This window comes from Phalangium opilio, unplaced genomic scaffold (genome assembly GCF_054372755.1).
Source record: "Phalangium opilio isolate 3A_F unplaced genomic scaffold, DU_Popi_V2 ptg000082l_1, whole genome shotgun sequence".
Taxonomy (NCBI): Eukaryota; Metazoa; Arthropoda; class Arachnida; order Opiliones; family Phalangiidae; genus Phalangium; species Phalangium opilio.
The window spans coordinates 596689-613502 of record NW_028324189.1 but is presented as its reverse complement, the minus strand read 5'-3'; the positions used below and the strand labels follow the sequence as shown (position 1 = coordinate 613502).

At 35.9% G+C, this 16814-nt stretch overlaps 1 protein-coding gene across 3 annotated transcripts in view; it reads right to left on the bottom strand.

Moving 5' to 3' along the window:
- The window catches only part of LOC149650684 (uncharacterized), a 163471-nt gene that overhangs the window by 20443 nt on the left and 126214 nt on the right, over positions 1-16814 (bottom strand). For all 3 annotated transcript variants that reach the window (XM_089847281.1, XM_089847282.1, XM_089847283.1), the window contains one exon: positions 11588-11635. In XM_089847281.1, the coding sequence (XP_089703407.1) occupies positions 11588-11635 (48 nt within the window). The remainder of the gene's footprint in view (positions 1-11587; positions 11636-16814) is intronic.

Here is a 16814-nt window from a genome sequence, read left to right as displayed (position 1 = left end):
CACTAGTGCCAGGATCTATTACCAATGCTAGAGCCCTTCACTTCTAGTCTCATACCACTTCTGATATTAGCGAAGATGGGGTTACCAAGGAAACAGCCAAAACGCCAAAGGCCTCCTCCGAAACCCCTACGCTACGCGGCATACTGAAGAAATACCGCTCGGCCACACTGTATAGCCATAGCCATAGACAAATAATATTTCATAGGATCACACCTTTGACCAATGGAATCCAAGATTATGTTAGAGGATGACTTTGAACACCATACTTCACCAGCGAAATCTGAGACTAATATTTAGCAAATTCCATTGGACTGCTTGGGGCGCTCTCGGAGTTGTCTGAAAAGATTTTTTTGTGTTCCATTGTTAAATTAAAATCACCTCTCCATCCAGACGGATTCTCGTCTTCCATTGGTCAAGCGCTCGGCCAGAGTTCCGCTCGGAACCGATCTGTATTGCTAATTAAATCAGCTCGTAGATATTTTGGAGGAAAAAAACTAAAGTTAAAACCTCTCCAGGAGGAAATAGAGGAAATCGCGAACAATTTCAGAGCAGTCCAATGGAATTCACTGTTAATTGTTCTCTCCCCAACTTCAAAACTTAATACGACTGTTACTCCGTTGAGTTATGAAAAAATAGACTAGAGATGTCCCTATGAAATGGTATTTCTTCTTAAATATAGGCGTGTCCAAAACAACGCGAAGAAAACACGGACTACTATCCTCGCTTAGTTACACGATGGTCTGAGCAATTCAAGCGATCTATAGGCTACCATATACCAAAAGTTTCGGGAAAGAGGATCGTTGCTCGGCGTTAAGAGGTATATAAGTTCGAAAAGACGCTCTAGGAAGAAAAGTAGAGCCATTATATCTTATAGCTGTAGGCTTTTGTTTCTCAGATAGATACCAGAAAGCAACTAGGGCGGGTACCCTAGCTGGAATATTAATAGGCGTAAAACAGCCCTTAACTTTATAGACTTCGTTTATACGAATGGAGATTGAACGGCTCCTTAGTAGAAAAATGAGGGAATTCTAGTGGAAAACATTATACGTAGTTCCTCCGATGGACCATCCATAAGTGTTTCCAGATAGGTTATTATTGTTCGAGATAATAGAAGCGAACGTGCATGGTCAATCTGCTTTCCTTCTTCTTTCCTTGGCATTTAACCAAAATATATTCGCAAAAGGAAACTTCGAACTAACTTCTACGAAAGTTTCAGTGTAAACATTGTGAACTGTAATTTGTGTAGTACACTCTATTGTATTGTTTGCTTTTGTTGTTGTAGTGAAGCTCATTATCATGAATTAATGAACTAGGAGTAAAGCATTGCAAAAGGTCGCACCACTTCCAGAATCATCTTAGTTCTGTTTTCAATTTTTGAAATTTTTCAAGTCATTTTCTCTTCAGGTTATATCGAAGATAAAGTAGTTTTCAGCCTGATAGATTAACATGGGATTCTAAGGAAGTTGTAGTTTATGAGAGACACAACATTTCTCGAGTCCCACGTCAACCTAACCAGGCATTGTCATTGAAGACAATAGAAGAGTGATTACCGGTTCAAAGTTGAGAGTTCACCAGTAAAAAGAGAAAATGGTGTCGACTTTCAGGAATGGATTATTAATTTTGAAACACGATGCTTAGAGTAAGATAAGACTGTTTCTAGTAAACCCGAAAGGTTTTCCCGCCCATCCCATCAACACCTTAACGGAGAAGCGATGTTTGCGGATCACAAAATCAATAGAAAGTTTAATGAATTAAACATGAGATCATTTCAAAGAGGATCGTAGCGCTATATTATAGTCCCGCTCCATAATCTCAACTTTCAACTCGTAAAAGTGGAAAATCTACACTAGAACGAAAAATAGAGATTAATTTTTCTGATTCCTTCAAGATAACTCGAGATGCGTCGTAAAAAGATTTTGGTGTCAATCGGTGCAATTTTGGATGTAAAAAACTTTAAATTGAAGAGCGCAAGATCCTTCAAGTTTGGATGGTGCGAGAAAAATGATCACGAGCTCTTTTATAATTAGGCTTAGCTGAGATTTCATTTCAATTAGGCTTAATTAGGCCTACAAGCTTTTTTGATTGTGAAATTTAAACGTAACGAAATTGAAGTGCAAAACATCTGGGTTGCACGCGACTTAACCGCTTTCTAAATAGGTTTAATTGCAATTTTCCACGTTATTTGATTGGACACGCAATTAAAACGTTAATTTAAAAATTTGCGTATAAAGTAAATTTAAAACTAAGCGATAATTAACTGAAAAAAAATACCTGAAAACAAATTATCTTAGGACTAAAATTGCCAAGTACATCTCTACATATCTGACGGCCGGTGGTATAGAAACATGGCTGTAGCTAAGTTTATAATAAGAGTCAGTGGGAGTTCATTTTACGGACGGCTTAACTAATTTAAATTGGCTCCCAAGAATACCCATTTTTTGCGTCGTTTAAATCTTTCCATCCTTTAATAGTCTTCTAAATTAACAGCGGACGCGGAGTGGAGAACCGTTGCCGCCGCCTCTCGAGTATCCCGGTATTAATATTACTAGGACACTAATTATTGTATAGTCTGCTTAATATCGTCGCGTCGAAAATTAGGCTCGATTCGCCGTTAAACTAATCTAATTAGATCACTTACTGGTCGGCTAGTTAAACAGGCAGCTAGCCGCCTTGCCTTCTGCGCGAGACAATATCCAATTTTCGTAGAATTTCATTTTGGACTATACAGTAGATATGCAAATTTTGATGGAAGTCGTACGCGTGATTTTCCATCGACATTTGAAGCGCTACTTAATTACAAATCTAGACAGAAAAACGGGGAAATTATTATTTTTAGATGCGCTTTTGAATATCGCATTTAGAAATCTTCAGAAGGTCACTAATTAATGTGAAATAGTTAGGGGATTTCAGTATATTCTGCACGGTTGTTAAAAGCATATTGGTTCAGTAAGCTGCAGGTATCGCTTTAGAAGAATTTGTGAATTTTTAACTAGTCCTTGGGTCCAACCCCTAGCTAGTGTTCAAAATTATAAACTGGTCCTTGAACTTGATTCACCGTTAGTTTAAATATAGATTTACCATTAATAAACTGGTCCCCGCTTCTTGAATTTAAAAGCTGGTCCAAGCATTTAATAAACTGGTTTTGGACCAGAGGACGTTTACCAGACTGTTTGTGACATATATATCTACGTTATTTACTGTGTAACGATGACGGATTACTTGTAATCATTTTATCATTCAATGTCAAGGACATTTTAAGGATTTCATTTATTTACAATACAAAATTCGCCCGGTCAACATCACTTAACTTCTAACGAATCACAGGCTCGCCTTAAAGTGCAAAATAAGGGGAAAACGAAATCGGTCGCGAGAGAACTTCTCAAGGATAACGATGAAGCCTCGGCCTCAATTATTTGTTTCATTTATTGAACAAGTATATATATATATATATATATATATATATATATATATATATATATATATATATATATATATATATAATTATTAATCTTTGCAATAGGACCTTGGACGTACGATATATTTACAAGGATATATGGAACGCTGTTTCCTAAAGATATAAGCCTACTTCTGGCTTTGGGAATATTATTATTACAATCAGTGTTAAAGAGATTACAAATGAAACGAACGAAACCCTAATTTCCACCGAAGAGATGTATGTATGTACAAGTCCGCGCAACTTCCCTCCCACCAATATAATGATTGCGGATGCGGAAACTTTATGAAAAGGGACGAACTGGTGGTTGTGACTTTATGAAATCAAGTATCATTAACAAAATCTGCTGTTCACTAGACTATGTACAATTAGGGATCCCTTCAAAGTGATACGGAAAATTAGTGTTATTCCTACAAGGAATGACACAAACATATTCATCTGAATGTTTGATGGAAAAACTCCCAAAGTTTCGATAATTCCTGGGTTATTTGATCTACTCACGTGACATACTCTAGAAATTGTTAGAGCGCGCGCAATTTCAAAATGAAGACAAGGCTTAACAACTTATTATTATAAATTGAATTCACGTGATTTTTAGCGCGCTTAAACTGAAAGACTACCTTTCCACGTGCTGACGTTTGAACTTGGCATTCTAATGTTTACGGTTTAGTACGATCTCTGAAGGATTCTTTCGCCCATTTGAACCAAATCGATTCCTCAAAGAAAAGAAAAAAAAATATATTTTCAAACCGATTTACGATACGTACTGGTAATAATCTAGGAAAGGTTTTAAGGTTTTTCTCGCCACCTTAAGCGTATATATCCAAATCGTTCTAAACTTCCTGTACATAAGAGCTCCTCTCTCTCAGATGAAGAAGTCCTTTAAGATAAAAAAGAGAGTGGGAAAATACCAAAGCGAACAAACTACCGAAGCGTTCTTTATTATTATTATTTCTTCGGTGGAAATGTCCCCGACGAAAATCGAGTTTCAAATGGCGCTAGTAGTCACGATCAGGGGGAAAATCGACAGGAAGAAAACAAATATCTTTGGTCCACTTTTAAATAAACTCTTAATATTATTATTATATTTTTTGGTGTTTCTAGGTCATAGGGGTCTGCTAACCTGTAGTGTTAAGACTGAGGCCAATCCCTATCGCAATTGAGTCTCTTAAGAACGTTCTATTCTCGCCCTATAACCCTTTAGATTTATAAATAACCCCTAATTAACCATTGGCTTATTAAAATTGAAAAATGTTAAAAAAATTGGTTTCTAAAAAACGAGTGGGTCCAAGAACTATCTAGTGCTGAGTGTCTACATAGACAGGAACCAATAAGCAACGCCGAATATGGCTTACCAATATATATTTAAAGTTTCAAAAGTTGAATGAAATTTTGAAACGGAAGGTCAATATAAGTCCGTAAAAGTACGCTGTATAGAAAGAGAATAGGAAGGTGGTGGTATACTACTTTCATTTTAAATTCAAGTGGTGCACTCTAAGATGGTGAAACCACTTTGAAAAGCTAACAAAACACGGCACGATTCTCGGCTTCTCCCGAGTGTCGAGTTTTTTTTCTTTCTTCTATTTTATGTTCTGCGGTCTTTTTCTCGAAACGAAATCGTTCATGGGCCCCCATCCCAGTTTTTTTTAAAGTTACGGAAAGAGAATAATATCGATGGGAAGAAGACACTGCCTCTATAGAAGAAACCCTCTTTTTCGCTCCTCTCCCCCCGATGGATTTTCGTTTTTCAAGAAAAGAAAGAAATACCAAAAAAAGTTCACCCTCTCCTTTGAAAATATTTTCAGTTATTCTTGATACGTGTCCTTTTTTTCTAGAAAAGCCGTATGAATTTAAAACAACGGTTTTTCATAGGAGAATATCGAAAAGCGTGCAACGAAAACGACCTGCATACACATACTGAAGGTACATGGCATGGCAGAGTGTTGCAAATACATTTATCACACCCCGTTCCTAGGTTTGTTTTAAAAAAGGGACACCTTCTAATAAATATAAAAAGTCCATTATATTTCACCATCGACCTACATCTACATTACTCGCTAATCACGTGGTATATACTCAAAAACTTGTTAAAAAGTGCAATATTCTAATTTAAAATTAGAAACCAAGGCTTAGCGAATATTAATTCAATTATAAAGCACGTGATTTTACGAATTGTAAAAGCGTGTGCGAAATTTAAATTTTTTTAAAAAACAGAGCCTGAATGACTTCAATGATTTTTTGCTCTATAATTCATTGTTTTAACCTCGAGTGAACTCAATCGGTTAGACGAAGGTTAAATAAAAAGAAAACTACAGGTTATATTAGGCTCAAAAAAGAAAAACTGCAGTATTAGATTGGATAATACGATTGTGAAAGCTTAAGGGAGAATGGAAACGCCTCGGGGAATGTTACCTGACCTGCCTTAATTGCTACTTTAGCTCTCCAACGTCGCTGCAAAAGCTACTGGGAGTTACGTATATAAAGTCCTATTGGAACAGACCGTCTCGGTCCTAATTGACTTAACTCCAGCCAACACTGGCAAGACTGACTGTCTAATCCAACTGTATCTAACATTGAGCCTTCCGTCTCAACGGTTGTCCAAGGCTCTTCCGATTTCTATTAACATTGCTAAAACAAACCTTAATCTCACGCGAACTATACTACAATATCAAGATATCAAAGTAGGAATACGGTAGAATATTCTCCATAGAATAAAATCAACTCGAACAATTTCAAAACAATAACTAAATAACTAAGAATAAACTTCGTAAGTTCTTCAAACTTTTATTTCTTTTCAAGAACAAGAAGGAATAAATTTTTATTTTTACCTGATAATTTTCGTCGTTATAAAAGTAAGATTTATCAATTAAGCCTTGGCACCACGCGAAAACAATATAATGGAGTAAAAGAAGTAAGGGGGTCATTAAATAATAAGGAAAGGACTCTTATTCAATTGTCTTAATAAAGATTCAAGATAATTCAGGGCCTTGGTCGAGCATCACCCATTCAGAAGCCAGCATATACAGCTTCTTTGGAAGTCCCGCAGCGAAAGAGACAATCAATTAAGCTAGTCATCGCCATTCCGCTCCCGATCTATGACCATCTACAACCAAAAGGATTCGCAACATAATCGAAATTTTTTTCGGCATCATGAGCCCAGTAAGATAGACCTTGAGTTGCTCACTTTACTCAGTTGACTAGACTTCCAGATTCCACAAACCGACTTGTCAGGTCAGCCTTGAGTCAGTTCAAGCGTACACAACAACCTGACTTGTTAGATTGACTGTATCAGCTGACTAAAGTTGGATAGTGTAGACGCTCCAAAAGTTTGCGAAATTTTGGTGAGTCCCTTTTGGGTGTAAATGGTCTATGGCTAGACCAAAGTTCCTCTTCCCGCTAATGGTGTAAAGGCCAATTGGTTCTTCCACGCCATGCAGAGACGGAAGCCTTACAAAACAGTAGTACTAGAAAAGACCCACGCTTCAGAAAAGAGACTCTCTAAAAGTCGCTATTTGCAAACACCAATCGAATCTCATGAATATTCAACGAACTAACTTTTAAAAAGGGTTTGGAGAAGGAGGGTTGGAGGTTTTTATCGGGTCTCGCTCCTAAACTAGCCGCGAATAGATTTCTAAAGACCGGAGAGACACTGCCTTCACGGTAAATGTCTATACAAAAAGGGTTTTCCAAGCTCCGACTCGAAATAAACTTTGCTTCGTATATGTACGTATATATATCTCTAACGGAATTAAATTTGAATACTGCCAGTAAATACGAAGGTTAAATTGAAACCAAATGAGCCGAGGGATATAAAGAGATCTCCTTTTTCTGAATACCTCTATTCAAAAGACGCGTTAATTTTCAACGCAACTCCAGAGTCCCAGGTATAATAAAGAGAGTTGTTTAAGAATTCCACGAAATTATCTCGAGAGTTTTTTAAGTTTGATGGATAAAGTATGCTAATAACGTTTTTGGTAAATTAGCGCTATTGTATCTTAGTAAGTTAAGATTACCTTATACAGGGTGTTTCTAAAAAGTCTGTAAGTGTTTTACTTCAGATTGAAAGGATATAACGGACTTCTGACAAAGCTGTAGGATTAAATAAATAATCCTGTTCCTAGAAAGAACATTTTTTTTTCACATGATCTCCGCGTAGCGATAACAGAATTATTTCCTTTCCATATCTTCTACCAAATATTTTATATTCGGGAAACTAAGCATACATATCAGGCTAGGGATCAGAGCCAGGGCTTTATTTTTTATAGTACTTTGAGAAAGCTAGAGCTGGCTCCGTCCGTAGCCTAACGGGGTCCATATATCTTTAGCGCGATATAGAATTTCATCGTGATTTAAACCGCTTGGCGAATCCGGAACATTTTATGGCGAATGCGCTTAACGTTTCTTTCGTAGCTAGGTCGGGCCGGGTATTTTGAAAGGCTTTAGCTATTCAAAATGTTTAAAAACTTTGATACCCGTGTCGATGCGGAGCTAGCGCGTGCGATGGAAGAAAAAAATCCCCACAAAGTGAAAGGATGAATTTTTTCCAGCATCCCATCATCCCTCTCTCTCTCTCTCTCTCTCTCTCTCTCTTCTTCACTCTCTAGCATCCCTTTTGGAGAGCGTCTCTTGGGCTCTCTTCGGGTCTCGGCTTTTATTCATCAACTGAATGGCCGGGGACAATCGAAATGCGCCTCTCTCACTCCCTAGTGGTGGTCGCGAGGCAAAAACGTCGAAGAAGCTCGAGAGCGAGAGACCAGGGATGCTGGTAGAGATGGAGCTGAGGATGAAGGAGGAAAAGAACGAAACGCTGTAAACGATAAGCAAGAATAGCGATGGAGAGAGAGAGTCGTTCACAAAGCGGCGGGATTCTTCGCGCCTTTTTGAACTTCGAAATACATCCCAAATAGCTAAGGCTATACGGGAATCGTTCGCACTCATCTACAAAGAGAGTACGATCGACGTACACTTCGTAAAGTTATAAGACAATCTTTCCTGAGGAGTCAGTCTAAGTACCATCTTTCAGTAAATTCTCAATATCACCGATTTTGGGACAACATTTGAATATATTTTTAATGGAAAAGAGAAGATAAAGTAGAAGGTATTACTGTTTTCACACCAAATTATTCCCATAACTGCTCTAAAATACAATATTCTATAGCAAGAACTATTTTTTCGATGAATTCAATGTACATTTCACCTGACACCATAGCAAAATGTCAAACTACAGCGTACCTGTAAAACGTATATCTAAGACGTTGGTTCGGATCTATCTAGGCGGGTCTCTTTTTAAATTTCCGGAATGAAATCAAAAACCCCAGGTCTGTACCTAACCGAATACGAAAAACCCTTCTGCCGAAATTCAGATTACTTCGTAGAAAGGAGGCCCACGATAGGAAAGAACAGGCCCCTGACAACTGGTAAATGTGAAACGTAACATCTTTGACACGTTGCCTAGCCTAGATGCCTATTTTGGGGATTTTCTTTTACTGACGTTGCCTTTTTTACTTTACGAACCCCAAGGCTGCATGGTACAAGAAACGATTGTCAAAATCTTTTCCATGGAGTCTACAACGTCTACAACATAAGGTGACGTTCTCCCCACCGTCTTATTTACCTCCCAAAAACCAATATCAATAGCTTCAGTTTCGAATTCAAGGTTCTTGGATTTAAAAAAAAATCTAAAACTTCGGAATAAATTCAATATAATTTTCAAATTAAAAATAATAATAATAATCATCAGGAACTAATGATTTTTGATAAGGAATAGATAAAAATTTAGTGCCCAGTGGTCTTAATATAAGTAGACAACCAACCAATGAAATCGCAGTTATAAAGACGTCAGAATTATGACGCGTGACGGAGGGCACTCGAGCCACGCCTACAAAACCCGCATAGAAATAAACTATTAATGATTATGGAATCCCGTTTCTATTTATATACTCTTTTTATGTTTGACTAGATGTAAACTGAGTTAAACCCTTTCCTTATTCTTAATAATGTCCAATATAAAGTCTTTATATAACGAAGTCTTTCTTCTCAAATAACCCCACAAAAGCGAGCGAGGAAGTCTCAACAAAGAAAGCATTACACTGGTAGTACATCGGGAGCAACAAAAAAAAACCCCTACTAAATCGACCGTAAACTTTTAAAAAACTAAAGAGTAACTAATAACAGCAAAGTCGAAATTGAAAAGGTCTTAAACTTTGAAGCGAAAAAAAAAGAAAATTCAAGAGAAAAGTAATTTTCTAATACGAATAAGCCTTCCGCTATGGCCCCGTACCCTTAAGGGAGAAAAAAACCCTCTCATGCACTAAAGGGACTGACTATATTCAGTCCGAAGTAGATACGCATGATATTTATCCATTCATATCGTAATCTTCTTTATATGAATTATACAGGGTGATAGAACCGAAGTACAGTGGGCTCTATGGGTGATTTAGCGTCGAAAATGTAACTTAACTATAGTCCGCCATTTTCAAATTATAATTACAGTGTTTTAGGGATGACATTTTTCGACTCCTTCTACCCAAAATGCTGTTAGGCCTAGTTATTATTTAATTTCGTAAATACTTTAAGAAATGTACTTCTATTTTCAAGACCAGAGAATGTGAAAGAAGGGTTGCAGCTAGGGTTGAAGCAAGAAAAAAAATTTTGGGATAAGTCAAAGTAAAAAATGGGAGCTTAGCAGAGTGCCAGCCAGCGCATGCAAGAAAAGAAAGAAAATCTTTTTGGATGCACTGGAGAGTTGACCTGGTGGAAATTTATGAATACAAAGATGAGTCCAATCTTTTCATGTTCCTTCATCAATTCTAAACCCCCCAAAAAATAACCTCTCCCCTCTCTATTCTATACCCCCCTCCCAAACCCCAACCCCCATTGGTTCCTAGCGAAAAGAAATAGTCTTATTTTTGGGGCCCTAAGATTTTATTTTTAGAAAAAAAAGGAAAAATAAAATTTGAGGGAAATTTTTTTTTTCGTTATGTAGCGAACACTTTTTGTTCCATTTTCAAAATTCATTTCTTTTAAGGGAAAAAATATGGGCGGGTATTGCGGCTTCGGCTCTAATTATTTTTGACCATAGAGCAATAGTGTAATAAGTTTGGAGAGGTGTTTTTTATACAGAATGTTCCAAAAATGGTGGTGAAGTTTGTTCTATAAGCGATTTGAAGTCGTATATGACAAGGCCAGGGTCAAGTTGGTTTTAAGTAAAATTCCCCTTTAAGTAGGCTGACCAAAAAGTCAACGTGCATGGCGGAACTGATAAATATTGGTTAATTAAAATTATGTATTGATTAATTATTAGTGACCATAATTAAAAACGGTGGTAACGTTTTTAATTAAAGACGACTTGACCACCTCTAAAATATAAATAATTTAAATCCTGAATTAAACTTGAAATTAAATAATTCAATTATAGTATAAAAAAATTAATTATTTTTCTTAATAATTTGAATAATTTTTTCTTTAACTTACAACGTTCTCGCTGTATGTCTGGAAAAGGGGTATAACTAGTAGCCTGTGCAAAGATGGGAGGAAATACTTCTTTCATTCAAAATTAATAGCTTTTCTAAACACATGGAGTAGATACGGGTAATGGATTTTGGGGGAGATTTTTTTAAGGAATTTTTTTTGTTCATAACCTTCTTTCTCGTTTTCTCCTTTTTCTTATTACCCAAAGAGGTTTCACGCTTAATTGCATTTTGGTAAAATAACCGATTTTAACATAATATCTTGTATCATACGGGTTCGATTTTCAATTTTCATAATAACAGTAAAAGCGTATAAAAGATTAGAGTTATCTTTTGAAATTGTTAGACCATCCATGAAGCATTACAGATAAATTTCTTTACTAAGTGTATCTTTGCATATCCCTAAACTGAGGCTAGACATGTTCTGTCTGAGTTCTACAAATGTAGATATGACCATGGATCTTACAAACAATATTGGATAAGGAATAGTATATCTAATTCATTCTCATTTCACTGTTTAAATCTCGGTGAGGTCAGGCAAAACATAATTTCTTAATTTGCTAGTACTTTTTAGGATTACAAAGTAAACTTTAATAACGGTTTCTTAATTTCTCATCAAATTAGATTTTAATGGATAAAAAATAGGTAAATAAACGTAGCTTACCTTTAGCCATCAGACAAATCCGTAGTACAAGTATTGCTAGGGTCAACGCTAGAAAGAAAGAAAAATAAACATTTGTTAGATTTTGTAAAATATAACCATTTAAAACGAAAATTTCAAGTTAAATTCAATTAATATTAGCAGCTTTTTTAACAGTTTGTAATAGTCCGTGCATGAATTCCCCCATCCCTAGGTTTCTTTTGGAAGAGGTTTGACCTTTGACCAATAACTGTGAAAGATTCTCGGCACCTTAGAATTACTTTCGGAAACTGTTATGAATTTCAACTTGACTTTGACTTTGAAGCTTTTGATCAAATTAAAATTGGACCGCGAGCAATTTTAAATTATTAGTGAATGTGTTTTTACAAATGCGTAAATATTTATCTTCAGTTACATTCGATTATGACCTATGAACTGCTTCGCTGTCAAAACTTCTGCAGTGAGCAGACGTTTTCAATCAATTTCAATGTCGTGTTTCTCTATTTTGTAAAACAAACACGTAGCGTGGAATCGCTTAAGAAACTTTAAAGCAAATATCGCTATTTACCCAGGAGCGATTCCTTCGCTTTAGCTTCCGCTTTGAGTAACATTAAAAGGTCCGGAAATAAAAGTAGATTAATACGGAAGTTATCAAATTAACCACCCATTTTAAGATAAATTGGGAACTGCTTTTTTGTAATTGTTGGAGTGTTTACGTAAGGGCAGAAGGAGATAATAAAAGAAGGATGACACTCTGTATCCTCTTAATATTTTTCGTTATGTAACAATTACCCTGCCTTGTGGAAGAGAAGTATTATATACTTCTGATAGAGTTAATATGGTATATAAATTATTTTTGAGTGTTTTTGTTCAATATACTTCGCGACTTAATGGGGTATCTTCCGCGAGGAAACCCCAGGGAATCAGACGTACCAAGTTCAGTGGTCCATGACATTTTCCACCAAATAAATTAAAAATTCAAATAATATTTACGTCGCAATATTTCTAACAAATTAGTACAAGTATTATTGCATATTTTATGCAATAATATACGCATTAATTTTATGTATATGCAGTTTAGTACATTAAGAAACAGAACCTATAATAGTCGCATGAATTTTGGGGCTCAGAATAATTTTCACCATAAGTTTATAAGACATGTTCCAAAAGCATAACACTTCGTAATGCTAGAGACTTAGTGGAGCTCTCAGTAACCAGTGACAAACTTATGAAACATACGTTATCACTAATACTAAACATCTAGCTAAAATTATATTAGTTATCTGGAGCGTAAGTTGCGATTTTTATTATACTTCTTTCATTGTTTCTTGAAAACGGTATAAATATATTTTTTATCTCAAAAAAGAAGAAAAATAAAAAAATAACATTATCTTTGGAGCAGGCCCCCATTTGAATGCGATGAAAGGAAGTAGGGTACATTTTCTCCGCTCACTTAGTGCTCAAAGAGTGTATGACGTAAAAGCGCTAGCCCCGCCTACTTCCTTTTCCCCGGCTTCCGGACCCTCCTATTTGATCCCGGAAACGCGCTCTGGTGCCAAAGCGGAAGTGGGATGGGACTATTTCCGGAAAACTTTCATTCCGTCTTAATGGAATAGGCACGTATTATTGATAAATGCCGAAGGGAAAAAAATAATATTATCTTTCCTCCCCCCCCCCACCACCGAAAAAAGGAGAAGATCCCCCGAAAAGAAACTTGGAAAAATGTCTTTCTGAATAAATCGAGATATAATTTTGGGGGCTCCTTAGTAAAAGGACCCTCATTCATCTTTTCACTAATAAGCTCCCAACTCTATAAGATCTTCTTTACAAATAGACAAATATAACGTATTAATAATAGATGTAAATATAAATAATAAGGTTATATGGAAATTGGATTTATTATATTATGATCTGATATAAAGCTAAGCCTATTCTTCCATATATTCTTCAATCACATGACATTACTCTCGCGATACAAAATGACTACGGAGCAACTTTCAACCATCAGCTTATGATTAAGGGCATGCGTGTTTTGATTTGATTAAAAATGTTGTCCAACGATGAAATAAAATATTTTGGACTAGAATCCCATGGGTATGACACTATTTTCGAGCCGTCTAAAACCTAACGCGACTTACAAGAAGATGGTAATTTGAAAAACGAAACTGTCTTTCAAGCGCACACACGACGAGACTTTTGACATTACGTCCAGTAAACTAGAAACAGAAGCTATAAAAAAGACTTCTCCAGTTACATAAGTACAAAAAAATGTTTCTTTTCCCTTGAGAATAATCTTCAAGAATATTCTTGAATAATTCCAGCCAAGAAGACAGTACAGACTACGCTATGGTGGAAAGACAGTCTGGTATATTTTAAATAAATTATTGTAAATAAAACTCCTTGAGAAATAAGGTGTCATATATTCCCCATAGATTACAAAAACTAGACACCTCTCATTAATTTTTACTAAAAAAAAAATCATAGTCATACCAGGGGTAAATAACGAAAGGAGTTAGAGACGCTAGCTTCCGTAGTGTAGAATACAGTGGTACTTTCAAACGTAGACACAGAAAAGAGAAAACGCCTCGGTCGCGCCGTCTATAATTCAAAATAAGTATGATATTTTCCAACCAATAGCGTGGCAGCAATTTTCGAAAGTCATGCTGGGATATCGATTTTCTCCTGTCTGCTAATTTTTGTCTGCTAGTTTTCGTCTGCTAGTGTTCGTCTGCTTACGACTCAGTGACAATTAGGCTTAGAGTAAAGTTTATTCATTAAGGTGCACTTGAATTAGAAACATGCAATCTTAAAGTTGGTAAATTCCTTTTTCGATAATGAAATGGAATTAAATGTCCTTTTTGCATCCTTCAATACAGTTTTAGTTATTTTAATTTCTTTAGTCACAGATACAGTCGATGATCCTGATCCCACAGTTCCACTGGCACTGACTCGGAAAAATCACTAAGCCTTGGCTCACTGGGCCGACTCTGTAACCGCGCACTTACGGCAAAACAAGTTTGAACACATTTTGAGGATTTCCCGGCTTCAAATTGCAAATTGTTGACTTATCTTTCTTCTTTAAATCGCTGTTTACTCGCGATTGAATATAATAATTATATTGGGTTGATTTATGAGATGACTTCTCAACATCGACACCCGCCATTTTACTTTACCCAGAATACCTTGCGGCGCGAGATTTTAAGGCAAAACTTTTAAGGTTCTGGTCTTATTTACAATACAGTTCCAAAGATGGCACTACGTTAGTTACAAATTCCATGACGTTTCAAGGTCCCACTGTATTCTACACTACGGAAGCTAGCGTCTCTAACTCCTTTCGTTATTTACCCCTGGTCATACTCGTGAATACCTGAACTACTTTATATCCGCGACGCTTTACATTACGTATACCTTCGCGGAATCATTATCTCTAGTGCATTTTACTCCTGGAATTGAATACATAAAGGCTCTTAGGCCGAAGATAATCAATTTAAAAAATGTGCTAGATTGGAGAAGAGGTAACTAATAGATAATTAGAAATTTAATACCGAATTTATAATTAGTTCCCCTTTGATCTAAATTGCATCTTCAGGGTTTTAAAAGTACGTCCGGGTCATTCATTATATATAATGTATAAATAAATGGGCGATAGAATTTCGGAAATTTTCCTTAAATTTAATTTGAGCGGTTTAGTTTTCAACCGAAATTAAATTACCTTAGAAGCTTTTACATAATTAAACGGAGATCATTTTCAAAACGACAGACTTGAATGAGCTAAGCTTATCTTGATTTTTTTATTATACTCAAAGGACTTCCTTGTATCTCTTTTAGAATGCGTGTTATAACAAAGCAAATTAAGTATAGGCGCATAAGGGACTCTAATGAATTAACGCGATATTTAGCTAATTTGTTTAATTACTCTTCTCGATAATGAGAAGCATTAGGTATCATTGGAAAGAGGTGAAATGTGACTAGAACATACTCAAAGGATTTCCTTGTATATCTTATAGAACCAGAGTTATAACACTGCAAAGTGTAGAAGATTCTGGGATGAGACACCCATCTATGATAATATTGGAACGTATTTGTTTTTTGAAGTCCCAGACTTTATTAACTCTTATCTTCGCAAACTTACTTGCAAAATTTTTGAGCTTTCGCTTAATTTCTTAAACGGAAAAAAAAGGAAAATAAAACTTTCTTAAAATAAAAAAGAACGTTGTTTCGAAGGAAAAAACCCGCGGCAGATCCTAAATTGCCGTTGAGCGGAATTTTTAATCGCGGAGAGCATTAACAGCGAGTTGTTTTTATTTAAAAGACTACGATGGAAAAAGGTAAGTTTCTAACGCGCGCAAAGCGTTGAATTTTCCTCCAAAAACCCCTCGAGGGGTTAAAGAGACGCTGAAATGTACTAAATATAATTCATACGGATGTTTTGATAAAAATATAATGACTTTAGACTGAGAAGTTAAACTGGATACTTTAAGCGTCCCTTTAAATGGCGAGAAAAAATGTCGGTGATGAAAAAAAGAGAGAGAAGATGGGAAAAGCTTAAAATTCATTATAAAACTTTTCTTGGCACGCTCTTAGAGAACTCTTTGTTTAACAACGTAATCAAGAACGTCAGGGCGCGCAAAAACTAACCAATGACAATTTAAGAACCGACGAAAGTTCTTGAAATTCTTAAACAGAGCGAACCCTAGCGCCAGCAAATGTCCTCGTTTTACGATTACGAGCGCTGAAATTAAAACGCAAGACGAAAGAAAGTATACGGTCGATGGCGAAATCACGATACCAAAAAATAAATTGATGAACAAAACTGTACATCATAGACTAAGATAAGTTGAATAGACGATTTAAGAAATTCCGCGTAACTGTGGTAGTATCAGGCTTTGTTATAAAGTTTCAACATTAATTGGCTCATGTTCTAATTGATTTTCAGATAAGATAATTCTTTAAATTCCACGCATCTTTTCACAATGAAATTATTTTACCATCACAAAAAATATTTTTAGATTCTGTTTATAGGTGATATCAGAAGGAGATAATAGAAGAAGGATGACACTCTGTATCCTTTTAATACTGTAGTTACGTAACATGATTCTTCCCAAGCTCTCCTTAAGAATAATGTTATAATTACCTGGCTTTGTGGTACACTTCTCTCGAAAAGAAGTATTACATTCTTCTGGTGATATCGATTCTCCCAATGAAATTAACTGATTTCACTGTTTATTATATTAGAAACTATAAATCTATT